This window comes from Atractosteus spatula, chromosome 5 (assembly GCF_055471065.1).
Source record: "Atractosteus spatula isolate fAtrSpa1 chromosome 5, fAtrSpa1.hap1, whole genome shotgun sequence".
NCBI classification, from domain to species: domain Eukaryota; kingdom Metazoa; phylum Chordata; class Actinopteri; order Semionotiformes; family Lepisosteidae; genus Atractosteus; species Atractosteus spatula.
This window is the reverse complement of record NC_142710.1, coordinates 39,601,954-39,619,593: the sequence shown is the minus strand read 5'-3', so window position 1 is coordinate 39,619,593 and position 17,640 is coordinate 39,601,954. Positions and strand designations below refer to the sequence as shown.

General features: G+C 35.9%; 1 protein-coding gene across 3 annotated transcripts in view; it reads right to left on the bottom strand.

Annotated features, from left to right (window-relative positions):
- The window catches only part of LOC148835071 (attractin-like protein 1), a 416,291-nt gene that overhangs the window by 136,684 nt on the left and 261,967 nt on the right, over positions 1-17,640 (bottom strand). For all 3 annotated transcript variants that reach the window (XM_088917388.1, XM_088917389.1, XM_088917390.1), the window contains exon 26: positions 11,416-11,494. In XM_088917388.1, coding sequence (XP_088773514.1) covers positions 11,416-11,494 — 79 coding nt within the window. The remainder of the gene's footprint in view (positions 1-11,415; positions 11,495-17,640) is intronic.

Sequence of the window (17,640 nt, the reverse complement as noted above, 5' to 3'; positions counted from 1 at the left end):
CAGGAGAATGTTTTAACAGGCTTTTCAGATCACAGTGAGCCTCAAACAACCAGCACCTCTGCAGGCGGTTAGTGTAATAGAGGCCAAGTACTAAAAGCAATGAAAGCTGACCTGCCCTGTAAAGTCACAGGAGGATGGTGCATAAGTACATCAGTAAAGCTGCAAACAAGAATAATCCATTCAGTCCAACTAGGCAGTTTGATTCCTAGTAGCTAACAAACTAATCTGAGAATCTCATCAAGCCTTCTCATGAAGGAACGCAGGGCACCAGCTTTAATAACACAACAAAAAAGAAGGACTTCGTGTCAGTCATAAATATACTTCCTCAGAGATAGTGCACAGGCTCAGTAGCCATACAGGGAGAAATAGATGCACCTTAAATTACAGCTCTGCATCTTCTCTAGCTACAGTAATATTCACCAAATTGACAAAAAATAATTTATTTAATGTAAAACCATACTGTATATATATTGTCTTCACATTCCTATTTTGTTACCTAATTACCTTTATTTTACACTTAGTTTTTACAAACAGCAGTTGTCACCTTTACTGCAAATAGTGTCAAAGTAGTACAAAGACACCTACTCTATGCTGGCACTCCATCCAGTTTTCACTTAATCACTTCAAATATAAAACATGGAAAGTTCACAAAAAGCCAGCTTTTTTTTTGGTAGTCATCATTATAAATCACAGCGATGCAGACTGGAAACTGGACACAAATGCTCTGATCTTCTTAAAGATCAAACAGACATCAATGGAAAGAAAAAATCCATTGCTTCTGAAAAATATCTTTCAGGTTGAACTTTTGGAGAACTTACAGCAGGGCAGACTAAAGTATATCTGTCTCCCAGCCTACAGTCAAGCATGTTGCAACTGACAGACATCACCACACTCCATGTGTCACTAAAGCTCTTGCCTGAGTTTTCCAGGAGTACCCATGTGCGACATCAACTACAACACTTCAGAGAGCATGAAGGCCAAAGCAGGCCTAAATTCTAAGGCTACAAATCTGTTTTAGCTGTGAACTGTTTAATTGCTGTTAGACCATGTGAACATGAGAAAGATTACAAATGAGAGGAAACCTTATCCCTAGTGTAAGAGGATATAGCTGGTGAAAGGCCCAATGATTCTAGGGAATCGGCTTCTGTAATCTGGTTGGATGACTTCGCCCTGTGAAATAAAGTGCCTCCTGCTCTTAATCTTAAAGCATTTCCTCTTTATGTCCATTTGAATCCCCTGGACTATTACTCTACTATGTACTGTATTTATTGTTCTGTCTGTGTATTGTCTGGACATACTGTCACTATTTATTATTTACTGTTTTTGGAATGTACTGTCTACATTGTGTGGTGTTACCTATTGCACTGTGCGTGCCCTGAGAGAACAGCACAAATAAGAATATCATTGTACAGTACATGTACAGTACTGTACATATCGCAAATAAACTCCTCTATATCTCTGACTATCACTGTTGATCCTGTGGTCTATTGGTTTGATGTTATCAACACCTTAGCGCACATGTAATACTGTACATGTATTAAGTTTGCAAAGAGTAAAGGGATTAATTTCTTTTATTTAATCTGCATATGATATTCTTAATACCAAAAAACCAAGTGGTTTTTGAGACAGCTGCATTTCGAAAAGACAGCAAAATATTTTGTGAGACATGCATAGATATGAGGTTATTTATATCGTATCAGACATATCGCTGACAAAACACACATTTACTAGTAAAAGCCAATGTGGGATGATATTTGTAAATAAACAACCTGTTCTGGGCCAAAGAATCCAGCAAGAAAAGAAAAGAGTGACTGAATATTATTTTGCAGGGTTTATAAATAAAGCTTGTGCAACATCTGTATGCTGCAGTATAGTACACTGTGAAGAGACAGCTTTGGGAATCTCAGGAAAATTATGGTAATGATTTATATTGCCACAATCATTTTCAGACCAATCGCTATTATAGGACTGATATGGTGGAGATGGGGGAATGTACACAATACAAGGAATTGCACAGCTATTACTGGACTACTTTAAAGGCAGCACAGAAAGGAAATACTGGATAGTAATATCTACTGTAAATAAAGGTGATTCCATTCTAAAACAAACAAATGCATCACAATAATACTGATTACCAATTCCTTGCCATAATGCTTAGCCCTCATACAGGCTGAAAGAACCGCTTTATATTTTTATGTGAATATATGGTCCTCCATATCAGAAAATTTGCTAAAATAACAATGAGAATTGTTAATGAAAAATACAATACATGGCTGACTAACAGTAATGAATGTGAATGATTATTTACAGCACTGCAATAATAATAAAAATCACAGTAACAAGGTGACTTGGTTTCAGTACCTAAAACATGTGCACTACTTTATGAAAGCTTTTCAAGAAAAATAAATCTTACATTGAGCTCAAACTCTTTAAAAGGAATGATTTATTGGGTTTTCCCGCGGACTCTTTCTAATGGTAGAAATGAGCTAGTGGAAAATTTCTCTTTGCATTTCCACCTTAAATGGGCACGAACACACAGGATGGTAAGGGGAAAGCACATTAAAAACCAAATAGCTCTGCTGGACAATGCTGACTTCAAAACAAGCAAACACAATCCACTTCTTAGAGTAATATAAAAAAAATACATAAATACACAAGCATATGTGTGTATATTTTGATTGCGTAAGGGTCCAGAATATTTTAAAGGGAGGGCAATATAAACATCATTATCAATTTCCCATTAGTCCATCAAATTTTCATATATTATAAATCTCCCGGATGGGATTATCATTTTTCTGATGTGCTTCTGACAACTACAAACTGCTACCTTTGATACTGCCAGACTCTGAACCTTATTATCATAATTAGAAGGCAAGAAGATTTGACTACAGAACTCCCAGCAGAAGACAGCACTGCAAAAATATGCAGGACCCCGATAGCTCGATAGCTAACCTAAATACTGAGCACAATGATTAAGAGTGGTAACCACATAGTGGAATAGGCAACTGACTAACAAAAAAAGGCTACAAAACTAATTCAAGAGTGTTCCAAAGAGGAACTGCAAAATAAAACATAAATCTACAGCACAAATGTGGCAAAATTATTTAGGATTTTTAGGATTTTACACAGTAGGGGGAAGTGTTTAGAGCAAACTATAGACGACTTTCTGTGACAGATGTCTGAGCATCTTTTTAGAATAAAGTAATTCTAAACAAAAATGAAACCTGTGTTTTGTCAGCCTTTTTTTTAAGTTATCATGCTTTTAATACAGTGAGAATAATACAGTTTTATATCTAATCTCTGGCATCTTATGCAGGACCTGAAACACATCAGCAGCAAACTCCTGTCTGTATTCACTACTGCCAAAAATGGTATATTTTTATAAAGTATAAAAGGAATATTTCAACAGTTAACTGATATAATTCATTTAAAATACTGTAAGTATCCCTGTGTACAAAATCCATCAATCATTTTGACAGTGAGTTTTTGGTTCTTAGTTGAATGCATCTTAAAAAGGAACAAGTAAAGGCTAATTCTATTATGTAGAGTATGACGAAGAAAAAATCTTTCAGATGTTGTGCCTTCCTCAAGAGTCTACACTACCTCTAAATAAAAAAATAAAGATGCGAAATGTATAATCTTCATACATCTTCCTAAAGACTAAAAATGTTTTTCCTAATATGTGCACTGCTCAAATCCAACATCAACACACATTTCTCTTAAATACATATTCATATTCTGACTGCTTGAACATTGTTTAAGAGATGGACCCCATAAAAAGGAATGGAAGTCAAGATCTTCAAGGTACTCTCACTGGCATGCATTAATGACTCATCTGTATGGAAATGGTACGAATGAACAGTAGTTCTTATTCATCCAAAGTAAAATTATTAATATTTATATATAGATATATGGTCATTGGTCATTATAGATAATGACCAAATAAATGCTTCATTTTCTTTTGAAGTATTCAGCCCTCCCTGTTTATACAATGTGCTCAGACTTTAAACAGTTCTCTGCATTTCAATATTATTTAACTCAATCTTTTTCTCTTTTGAATTTAATTTTCAAAGAGTCATGCCAAATTAGATTCTTAAATTTTCCAGGTTCTGGTTATTTTGCGTGTCTAAATAATTTGAAATAATGTATATCATTTCACAGGGCATGATTTAGGATGTGTCCACATTATATTGTAGGATTTCTCATTAAATTATATTGTTTCACTTGCTTCCCAAAACTGCACTGATGTATTGAAAACACTGGAATTCACAGCTAAATGCATCACACTGACACAATTTTCTAATAAGAAACAACCAGAACCCCAGAAAATCTCTGAAAATTGTCATATTTTACAGTATCAAATGTATTTACAGCTATACAGCCTTACAAAGGTATTATTACAGAAGTGTATACATAGTAGTGTATACACTTTAAAAAATGTAATGATGAAAGTGAATGTTGTTATATGTCAAGAAGGTAGAATGCCAGCAAAACTTGCAGAGAAAATATACAAAGTGAAATTCAGCCCTAAGTTAGTTCTTGGTAGAAGCACCTTTGGCAGTTTTCTCATTTGGCAGCATTTTCTGCTGTCTGAATTTTTGGAAAGGTTGCTACCAGGTAGAGTGATCGTCTAATATTGCACATTCTTCCTGTCAAAATTCCTCCAGTTCTGACAAGTTGTTGGGAGGATAACTGATGGACTGCAATCATTATGAATCACCACAAACTTTCTCCTGGATTTAAGTAAGGACTCTGACAGGGACTAGTCACTTTTTGCTCAACCATTTCAGTGTGGCTTTGTTCTTGTGCTCGAGGTCATCTTTGTGCTAAAATGTGAATTGGACAGCCATTTTTGATTCTTAGGTGATTCAAGTTTTTTGCTAGGATTCGTCTGTGCTTTGCACCACTGATTTTTCCATCAGTCCTCAAAAGCGTCCTATTGCCTGCTGATGTGAAGCATCCTCATAACACGATGCTGCCACCACCATGCTTTACAGTTTGATTGGAGCTGACTGGGTGATTCATCACACATTAACACTTTGCATTTAGACCAAACAGTTCAGTTGGGGTCTCCTAAATGCTTGACCGTCAAACTTTCTGCTTCCTGTCTGCAATATATCTCATATGAGACTTTTGATGCATTTTTTCAGTAATGGCCTATTTCTTGCCACTCACCCACACTTTGTGTGAGATCTAAGATATTGTCAGTGTTTAAACAGTAACTCCCCTAACACAGAATTTGGCAAAACTTTAAAAGACGCTCTCAAACCTGTGACTAGTTTTTAAAGCTCCTGGATCTTTGTGGTGGATTTGTCATATCACTATTTAAGACAAACGTTTACTCTGATGTTAAAGTACTTTGATTATACACAGAGACCATTACACTAATGTTATGACCTTTCAAGTTACTCTGTTGCACAGAAACGGATTGCGTGGAATCTAAATATAAAGTCGTATTTGAAAGTAAAAGTTTGCAGAAGGGTAAATATTTGTAAATATTTTTGAAAAGCAATGAATTATCCAAACATTCAAATATCAACAGGATTTGAGTTTTAGCATCTTAGTAAAATTACCTCTGCAAATTCAAATATTATTGTTTGATTAGGTAAAATATTGCTTATTTCTGGTTTAAGATCTGTTGTAACAGCTAATGAAAAGTCTGGTTCATCTCATCACCAAAACAGACTTATTTATGGCCTCATTAATTGAGTATAGGTTTGACAGAGATAAGCTTAGCTTGATAAAAAGTCCTCTGTACTTCCTGACTTGAATCATTAGGAATTAATCAAACACCATCTGCTCTTGAACACTGCAGTCTGTAGATACCACATGATTCAATAAATGGTTTTATTACACAGGCAGCAAAGGTTACACATTCTTGACAAATTATGCCCACCTTTCCGAAGAATTACAAGCTCTGGGTAACTCTATGAACGAATACTGTGATAACACACCAACACCCCATTTACCACTAGAGGAATTTTGCTGCATTGCTGTAGAAAAATCAATTTCCCTATACTGGCTTTTTATATGAACATATTTACATCATTTTCACCCCCTTGCAATTCTATTTACATTAAGCCCAGTATAAGCTGGTAACTCTGTTGATAACTGCAAAGAAAGACCAAAGATAATTTGTCTCTCTGTGGCCCAGACTACATAATCCATGCAGGAAGAGACTGCAGTGTGCTCTGCACAGTGACTGGGGTCTTTATCGTGCGTCCCTCCAGTACAATGACCTTGCATGGCTCACATCATTAACAAACACATTTGGACTCCTTAGTATTACCTTCAATACATTGTAATTAAGATCTAGCTTAAAACAATCAGGTCACACACCCAATTGCAACATTTACTAGTTAAATGAGACACTAAAACCTTTCATGTAAAGCTTACAAATAAAAATAAATCAAAGCAGTGCATAACCTTATAGTACAAAATGTCAAACAAATCTTTTTTAATCAATCTTCTAAGTTTAATTAAGACTTTTTTAATTAGGGTTTAATGTTCTTTAGTGAAACAAGACTGAATAGGTGCAGTGAATCTATTACATTACACTGTATGAAAATTTCAGGCATTATTTTTATACAAAGTGATCCTGAACATTTGAAGCATACAGATATTTTAAGACACTGTAAACAAAATGCATGTAAGGCATATTTAGAATCTGATAATACATGATTTCCATGACAATGTATGCATGATATACATCTAAATTAACTTTTGGGATCAATCCCATACTAAAACACATTCTTATGGAGTTTGCATGTTCACTTATATTTCTGTGGATGTTCTCCCAAGAAAAAGTATATACTGTATTACTTATATTGCAATTATATTGTTATAAAAACCTTCGTTTAATGAGATTTTTGAGTTCCGGTCGAGAGGGAATGCTGGCGCGTTTGGCTGCCGCTCCTCTCACAGGTTTTTCATTTTTTATCTACTTATTTATTTATTTTTCTTCTCGGCAACACTGGTTTCTAATTAGATATTTTTATCCGCTTCACATTGCAATTTACAAATGCGACTTCCACTTGCATTGTGAAATTGCTGATTGTGAAACTGAAGACTTTCACCACCTGCTACTGCGTTACTCTGGATTTCCTTCCCGTCTTGTTGCACCATCTTGGATTCATTGTTCATGTCTTCGAGTTTCACCGCACTGCAACTGCTACAACTAAAACAAAACTACTTCCTGGTAAAAGACACAATTGTTTATTGCCGCATTACTAGGATTTTACAACCGAGTCGCTACACCAAACGCAGGACGCTGTTTCTTTCATTCGTCTGCCTTTCGGCGCATGACTGTAAGTCCATCCCATACCGGCGCCGACCTAAAAAATCTCCTCTTACTACCGCACCTGGAATGCACTCCGCTTCCCCCTGAATCCCCGAGACTGGCCAGATCAGCGCTACTCAATACCTGCTCCATAAACAACAAGGCTCTTCTTTTATGTGACAGTATCAAAGAAAAAAAAATGGACCTTCTGTGCTTAACCGAAACCTGCCACAGACAAAACGATGGACTGCTGTTTAACCAACTAGTCCCTCCTGGATATGGTTTGTTTGACCTTCCATGTCTCTCAGGCAGAGGCGGGGGCATCATTGTTATTTACAACCTATTTTACAATTTAAGTCCTATTACTATACCTCCTCCCTCTTCTTTTGAGTGCCTTGTTTTAAATGTCTCTATCCCCCAATCTACTATCATTTAGTACAGTTTAAAGACCGCCCAAACCCAGCGAAGCCCTCTTAGGTGAGTTTGCTGATCTACTCTCATTTTTATGCCTTAAGTTTAAAACGATCCTTATTCTAGGGCACTTTCATATACACATTGAATCAAGCTGATCAACACATTTGTGTTCTCTCGAATTGAATACTGTAATGCTCTACTCACTGGGGTATCTAAATCTACTTTGAACAAACTGCAGTATGTCCAAAATTCAGCAGCCAGTCCTTGCACTGGCTTCCTGTCAAATTCCGTGTGGACTTTAAAATTCTCATGCTCACCTATAAGGCTCTCCATGGCTTGGCACCTCAGTACCTGTCTGAAATATTATCACCCTACTCCCCACCTCGCAACCTTCGCTCTTCTAATTCTGGTCTCCTAACTGTCCCCCAAGCCCGTCTACACTGTATGAGTGACAGGGCCTTCTCCTGTTATGCCTCCAAGCTCTGGAACTCTCTGCCCAAGGATATCAGAGAGTCACCTTCTCTAAACTCCTTCAAATCCAGACTCTTCTTCTTTAGAAGAGCCTTTACTTAGCTGGTTCCATTCTTCATCTTGTGTATTCTTTTTATTTATTGTTGTTCTCACTCTGTAAAGCGCTTTGAGAAGCCACCTTTAAAGGCGCTATATAAAATAAAGTTAATTATTATTATTATTTTACGTGTACCACAACAACTTTTCACAAATTATAATTGGTGTGAGGTCAGACTCACACATAAGAGCCATGAGTATAACCTCATACTCCAAGGCAATGTAAGGGGAAAAAGTCTTTCAAGACAAAGCTAAATTTAACGAGTCTCAAGTTGTCAAAAACAAATATTTTTCCAGTCTTTTGGGGTGCAACCCTATTAAACAAATCAAAGGAAAACTTCATAAAGTCTTCTTGCACATCATTATTAGAATATCAAAGTAGCTTTGATTGTTTGATCTCATAACCAACATTAATGTTGGTGAATGCATTAGCATAAACTGAGTTCTAAATATACTTCACTATTCAGATTCATAATTAACAGTTAAAAAAAACTTCCACCTTCCACATATTTTATTTGTTCATTATTTCCCAAGGACTCTAAAGTGACTGCCCTATTTCTGTGCTGAGCTGTAAACATTTTTATGATACAGCATTTGGCCAAATAATATGATGGTGTTATTTAAATATTTAATATAAAAAGTACCTTCCAGTACAATAAAATACAATATTCACAAATGTACTGAAATCAAATTGAATTTCCTGTCATTCCATTACATCCAAAAAAGCTTCAAGGGGATTAAATCAACATCTACATTAGACTCCCATGTGCTCCTGTAATGTACTGTACTTAATTTCACTAGAGAGCTGGATTAGTCCAGCTGACTGTCCTTATCTATGTATATCAAATGTCATTTTAATCAGTCAAGCACCTTAAAAAAAAAAAATCATTTTCTGACTAAAGCAGTATAGTGACAAACTATTTTACCAATCTACCTGCTCTTAACAAATCTAAGGGACCTGATAACACTGGACATCAAGTTTCAGATCTGTACTTTCACTGGTGTGAAAAAGGGCGATTTCTGAAATATAATTAAATGCCCAAATCATCAAAGAGGACAGTTACACCCACCATGTGACCAACGTCTGCGATCTATCAGTTGTATTTCCACAGTCATGACCCCTAGCAGGGCAAGAAAGCTACAGGAAGGTCTCAAAAGCCAATTTTCAAGTTGAGGACTGGAATACAGTAAAATAGTCACCCATTGAGTCAAAGTTTTCAAGGAGAACTGAAAACCCCTGAGGCCAGTCGAGGCTGCTTGAGGCTGGAAGATCCCAAGGTTGAGCACGCTCCACGAGATTCAGAATAAGCACGAAGGCTCTATGAAGGTCTCAAACAGCTGTTCTCAAGTTGAGGAGTGTAACGAGGTGGAATTTTTGTTTCAAGTTTTGAAAGTTTCAGAGAGAGACACTGGTCCAGAAGAGAGACTTGTTTTGGGGCTAGTAATCATTTTAGCTGTCCAGCTGTGTAGTGAGGAACAGAAATTGTATACCTAGAGCTCAAAGATGACCTATTCTTAATGACCCCAAGATTGAGCACAGTTTGATAGTACACTGTGTGCCACATATACTGTAGGTTATTTTCATTCCTCAAATTGTAAATAAAGAGCTCTGGTTTTGTACCTTATGGCTGTGTTTGTGTGTGTGTTTTACCTAGACCTGCTTATTAAAGGATCACTGCCACGCACATCACCCCTAGTTTTATTACACTAGCTATAAAGTATTTTTTATCCCGGAGCTCAAGAGTTCAGATACATCTTATTTAAAAACAATACAAATCCCTCATTTTCTTTGTCTCTTAGTCTTTATGTCTTCAGTATATCTGTCAGGAAATGGACCAATAACAAATTGTAGATTTTTTTTAATATTTGCTAGAAGAAAATGTACCTCACATCATTTAACCTCAAAGAACTGCAATGAGGTATAACAGACCAGAAGCAAAAGTATAAAAATTATTACTGAAGACAAGCTCTTTATCACTTCTAATGATTATGAAAACACCACAAGGACTTTTAATAGCGCAGCTGAAAGAGGCTTTGATTAATTAAAGAAACAGAAATCATTAGCAGGATAAAAATCCTCATGTAATGCTTAAATATTAAGATATTAAAAGGCTTAAAGCAAAGACTTCATAATCACATATCTGATAAAGGATCATTCTTAATAGTTAGAGTCTAGCACTTCCCAGATACTTAATGTGAGAAAAAGACTTAATCTTTAAATTCCAAACTGAATGTTACTGTAGTAATAAATAGTAATAGCACAGAGTAATATCAATTTAAAGAAATACTAACTTTAAACCTTCAAAGTAAACATAAAACTGGATCCACCGCAAATTTGCATTTAACATTTTATGAAGACTTTTTAAATTTGATTAAGATGGGAAGCTGGTCAACCTAAAATGGCAAATTCCTCCAAACACTATCATTTAATCTATCACAAGATTGAATGCTCAGTTTGAATAATCAGCAAATTAAAAATTATATTTCAAGAAAAGGACGTGTTAATCCATGTTACCATTTTTAGCAAAAAAACATAACTATAATATGTCCAGGGTGAAATTTTAAGAAGCACAATATCAGTCAAATTGAGACTACCAATACAAATAAAATGCATTTGAGAATTAAGATGCACTTGGGATCCTTAGGTTCACCAGTATCATACTGTGAGACCCAAAAAATCCAACTAAACTAAAAGTTTCATAGCCTTGAAAATTCATAATTTGAAATGAAATCTGAAGAAAGCAATATTTATTCTCATATGGAATAAAGGAGAAAAAATAAACACTATACAGTAAATATGTTTAAAATAATGGGGTAAGTCATCACCAAAGTCTACCTAGAAGATTATCCAAAAGTCATGATGGTTTTTCTCAAAAAGATTTGAGGTAAGTATCAGTACAATAAAATCAAGATGCAAACCTAACTCAATCTAACTTAGAACAATTCCACTTCTTCTTTAACAGAGAGAGAATGGGTGTTTTTAGTAGGATGCTTGAAATCACTGCACTTTTGCACTTGAAAGTTACAAACTTCTTATACAGATAGCCCTGACCCTCAACGTTCATGTACATCCCAGAAGAAAAACTTTAGGCAAGAAAAGGAGACTTCACCACTGTAAGACTTAGAGACACGCAAATTTGAACACTGTGACCTACCTCTCTTCGCCTTGAGGCCCAGCATGTCTGTTTGATCTTCCAGACCACTGCAGCCACCAGCAGCAGGGACAAGAAACAGCTACAAAAATAGTAAAAAGAAAAGCACTTTACATTACTGCAAAAGAGGAATTCATCATGAGAAAGCTCAGTCACTGCCTGCTGCTTCTGAGGGATTTTCAGCAGTAAGAAAATAAATACAACTGCAGTAAAAAGAGTTTGGTTTTTCTTTCCTTGTATTTCTAAAGCTATAATAAGCTTTAGAAATAATCTTTATTTTATATAGACATTCTGACATGTTTTCCATCTCCTACTTAATTTGAAAATTAAGAATGTAAAAAAAAAAGAACTGATTAATTACAGACCAATAAATGTGAGTTACACTATATGTATGGTTATGGAAACACTAATCAGACTAAAACACATTTGAACTAAAATGTAAATTACTTTTATGGAAGCAGGATTGCAATAGACAGTCATCATAGATTTAAAAAAGGTAGGTCTTGCTTAACATCTTAAAGTCTCATTGCTTAAAATTTCCGAAGTTCTTTGAACCAGCAACAACAGTAATTGACCAACAGATCATGTGATACACTGTACTATATTTCAATTTTCAAAAAGCTTTTGATCAAATTCTTCATTAAAGATTAATTTTCAAATTACAAGGGGTATGCATTCAGGGAAATGTGTTTATTTGTACAGAGAATGGGTAATACATAGAAAATATTAAAACAATATAAAGCATCACAGTGCTTTACACTAGGACCACTGATTTATCACAATTTATATTCTGATTTAGATTCTTGTATAGACAGTGGAGTAGTAAAGTGTGTATAACACAAAAACACAGAATATTAGAACAACAAATTTAAAAAGCTTAAGTAATATGCAAGACTATACAACTAACTTATACATGACATTAAAATTAGAAAACTGAAGTGTAGAAGAGGCCTACTGCAAAATCAAACATACAGTAAAAGATCGAAAATGTCAAGCTTGTGAAAGTTACAGTACTTCTGATAAAGATTTTTATGATGCGAAATGTCCCTCTTCTAGACAATGTTGGGAAGCAAAAAAAATTAAAAAAATGTGAGGACATACATTACAGTTGAAAGAACATTCTTTAAATGTAGGGAGAAAAAATTGTTTCAAGGATCCTAAAATTGTACAGACAGCCTAGTAGACGTCTTCAGAATCAACAGTCAAACAGCCAAACAGAGAACACAAGTGGAAAAGCTTTTAAAACCAAGAGCAGGAAACACTCTTCTATGCCATTGGTGGTACAGTAGGAGGATAGAATAAGCTTTGCAGCAGAGTTACTGAAAATGATTGTCATGGCGTGAATGACCTCCTCTTCCTTTAATTTTCTAAATGCTTCTCCCAATTCAGAGTCTTGGTGTTCTTACAAGGAGACTGTACATCTATAAAGACCTGGAGCCTATCCCGGCAGGCAAGGCAGGATACACCTTGGACGCAATGCCAGTCCATTGCAAGGGCAAGCTGACACAAAACCGGACATGCACAAACACACCCGGGACTAATTTTTCCCAGAAGTCAATTAACCTACCAGTATGTTTTTGGACTGTGGGAGGAAACTGTAGCACATAGAGGAAACCCACGGAAATACGGGAACATACACATTCCACAAAGACAGCGCCCCAGGTTCAGAATTAAACCCTGGTCCCAGTGCAAGAGGGCAACAATGCTAGCCACTTTGCCACCGTGCCACCTTGCCTCCTCTCGTTTGTAATTATTCTGACAGTTCTTATTTAGAGGTTCCTACAAAGTAAAAACTATTAGACTAGAATAAAAATAATGACAATGTTAAATAAAGTAACAACAGTAATAAGGCCAGACAAGAAAAGCCAAGGTACAGAGTTATGCATGCATTTTAAATGCAGACGTTCTAACAGAGTCAAAGTCTTTTTGACCTTCAGGAGGTCATTCTACTGTCTAGGCGCTAGACAGGAAAAGGTTCCATCACCAAAGGAACACCAATTAGTTTTTGGTACTGATAAGAGGCTAAGGAGTGTATAAAGAAAGTAGATCAAAAATGTAATTAAGTGCCAACCCATGCAGAACCTTAAAAGGCAGACGTAAGATGATGAAGCAATACATGAATTGTAATACTGATTAATAATTGTCTCATAGCTCAGAATAAGGAGCCTGAAAAAAGGAGAAAGAGAATAATTATTTTTAGCATTTTTAATCATCTTTAGGATGATTAATGAAGGTCACTGATTAATTACCAGTTTTAACAGGAACATAGGGCATGAAATAGGAGCTTTTATTGATGTACATCAATTACCGCCAGAAAAGGAAAACTCACTCCGTGCATGAGGTACGGAAATAAATTTAAGACTGAAACACGATTATATTTTTCTTCTACCACTTAGCAAAGGCAAACAGCTATGTGTAAGTGGTGAACCCTGATTCCAAAACCATAAAAGCAGACAGTTAAGGAAATCATACTAAAACAGTTAATTACAGTACATACTTAACAAACGTGGGAATACTACACTTTATTAAAATTCCTACAGAAAAGCAAACAAATACTGCCTCAAATGGTACTCCAAAGTAAAACATACACAAAGCCGCTGCAACAGCAAGGATAGAGCTACAAGTCTCTAATTCAGGTTACTTTCATTCATACTGATGTTAAAATGTTTTAGTAATCCAATCAGAATGTACCAGAAAAGTCCACTACCATAATTTCTATCACTGTTTCCCACCTGCATTAAGAAACTACTCTTGATTCACCTTAAGAAATGACTTGGATCAGTACGCTGTCAGCAACTACACAAGCAAGATGGGCTGAATGTCCCTCATTTGTAACATCTCCCGTTCCCTTCTTTATACAGAGTTGTGCACACAGCATCTGTCAATTTGATCCTTAGGGCAAATGTTATTAATACGAGGGCTCTTGCATTAGCTATTTACAGTGAGTACATGCTACAAAGGAGTTTTATTTGGCTTGAGACTTCTCTAAATTCCACAACATTTCTTTATGTTACTTAACACAACTTCTTTCTGCTACAATATTGCCTGCCCATAGAACATCCGGCTTCCTCTCTTCCCCATTACCCTGGACATCAAGCATCTCAAACTACAACATTGGCCTTCAAGTCAATGAAGACTAATTAACGTCCCACTAAGGTGATTCATTCGGTCTATGAGGTACATTAAAATATTTGTAAAATGTCACACACATTTCATACTTTATCCTCTGACACTGAACATGCCACATACTGTACAGTACATCTGCCCACCTTGCCCTCACTGTAAGTCTTCACATTATTTATCAAGTACGGCAGGGTGTGTGTGAAAATGTCAGGTATTCTAATATAATGTTAATTTCTTTTTGCTCCTTCATCAGAAGCCATCCAGCCTGAGGCACTACAATGCTGAATGCATTCAACAGACGAAGAGGTACTGTACAAGGGGTGGCCTGGGGTGAGTCTGGGCACATCAAACTACATAACCATTGAGCACTTCATATGTATTGTGAGTGAGAAAACAAAAGTCTCTCCATCGAAGATTTTTCAAGCCAGTTAAACCCTGTGGCTGCTTTAGTTCTATTTAGGAAGCGGGGAAGGAAAGTTTCAGTGACTTTTGTCTTTACAAACAGCCCTTTGTGCCTGTGCTAAATGCCCCAGTGACACTGAATATACAGGAAGTGACATTGTAATTTTGCTAATTGTTGTGACATTTTAAATTTGCCCTCAACTAAGCCTTCAAGATAGATATGATCTAAACAATGCTGCAAGAAACTAAAGCAGGCTAAGTAAACTTTTTGCAAACAAAATCCAAATAACTAAGCAACTTGCTATTAAATATTCAGGAAATAAATTTAACATTCCCTCAGTCTTAGTTACTGTGTACTCCAAGACACATCATCTTAGAAAGCTGAAGAGTAATCTTTTAATGCTTTTCTATCTATTGACATAATACATAGAGAAAATATTACTAAATGATTCTGAACACAAAAATAAAATTGTCAACTGGAAATCAAACCTGACCAAATGAAAATTATTGCCATATTACAATGATTAGTTTTTAGGAGTGCAAACAGCACAATGAGTTAACCCCTCTCCTTGTTTGGGAGAGAGGTCACATCAATTTATGTGTTTCATTCAACACCAGGAAGACATTCCAAAATACGAGCATATCTTAAATGTGTATGGCCTTTAAGATTAATCGATAAACAGGACTATTATTTTCACTTCAGGCAGGTAAACAGGAGAGACACATTTGTCAGTTATGAGCCAAATACAAATTATGGACCCTGTAGTGACTATGTTCTAAACATAAAAGCTACTAGTAATCACAAAGGATTTTGTTACTAGATTTTCTTTTTGCATTTCATACCAGTCTTGATTGAACGCCATGAAACCGATTAGCTGTGGCAAGTACTGTGCCTGAAAAATGTTTGACCAAATAACTCCAAGCACTCATTCCATTCTCAAATTCAAAAACAGCTAGTATTGTATCAAAATGCTATCGGCATGCATCATTTCTGGCACAATATAACTCAAAACTGTGGTCCCACATAAAGAAATGGCAACAACTAACATTTGATAAAAGCACAGCATCAACTTCAGATTCAATCTAAACTAGACAGAAACCATCCTGAGGGAAATGCAATTAAAATATGGAGCCCTGATGCTGCTGTATAAACCAAGATGGCTGTTTGACCACCACCGGTCATCTGCACCACTGTATTCTAAAGATTTAAACTCATGGCTGAACACTGTACCTAATGAACTTTAAAACTGGCAGGTAAACTTGAGTACTTGCTAATTGATATGTGACAAGAACATAGCAGCTGCATCTACCCAGATGGCAGCCTGAGTTGCTTTTTGGAACCAGTAAAGATACTGATTTGAGACTTGGCAAATATTGGCATCATCCACACCTGCTTCGACTCGATTTACACTCGACATCAAGTTACTATAATAAATTAGATATCAAAATTGCAGCTCTGAAATATTGGAAGGCAGCCACAAAATTAACTATGTATGTTCAAAATCAGTTTAGCCTGCTAATAAAACAAATGTTGTATTTGTCTTCCTGGGGTAAATAAATTATTATAATGCAAAGTAATATCCCTGCATAAATCAATATGTGTCCTTCAGATATGACTGTTTACACACATACAGCAAAACCATTTCTAACAGGTGCACCAAACCTTTGATTCTTCTTTAACAACTCTGCCTAATATCAGTGTAATTGAAGTCACTGTACTGCAGTTACTCCACTACAATACAGTTATTAGTTTTTATTAAGGCCCTGTTAGGGCCTTTAGCATTAGACAAACGTGATGCTCATTATAAATCTTACAAATCCGATCAATTTGGAGACCAAAAGCAATTGAATAAAGCCACAAATAATTCTTACACAAGCTTTCTTTGCTGCTAAGAATATCAACTTTATTGTTTCACCTTTTTAACTATACTCTTTAATAACATCCAACTTATACTTATAGTTCATTTTGTCACAGGCTTTTAATAGGCTGTTGCTAAAATCCTTCTTTACACATGAAAAAATACTTTGACCAAACCTAAGCCTTACCGGAAGCATTAACACAATTCCAATGGAAAACAACGGATGGCTCTATTAGAATGATCTCTTTTTTAATTAGTCATGAATAGAACATCATGGTGACTGAAGTCATATAACTTCTCTGTTGTTTCCCCCCCAGAAATGTTTAATGCTGTTGACTTCACAACACCTGCCTTCCCAGATTCTTTTCCTTCTCTGATTTGGCATCACTTGGCATAATGCCTAAAATCCACTATTCCAGATGAGAGCTCTAAAGACAGCACAGCACTAACTGTGCTAAATTTCACTATATTCAAAGACCTGATCCTCATTTTGCTACCTCTATTGGATGAAGGGGAAGTGTATTATGGAAATGCATATTCAAACAATAAAAAATATTTTTGAAAAATCTTTCTTTATTTTTCCAGAGGCTTTCAAGTATCTCAAGTTACCAACCAGCTAGGGAAAGTGCAGGTCTCTCAGGAAAGTTGCAGACGAGACAAAGTGCATTATCAAATTTTAAAGTAGGACACACATTTCAGTGTACTCAATTCGAAAAACCCAATGCACTCTTGCAGCTGTGCTAAAAATAATATAATCCCACGTTTACAAAAATGATGCAATACAGAACACAGCACACAGTACTGTATATACATGTACAGAGTGTTCCCAAAGAAGGTATACAGA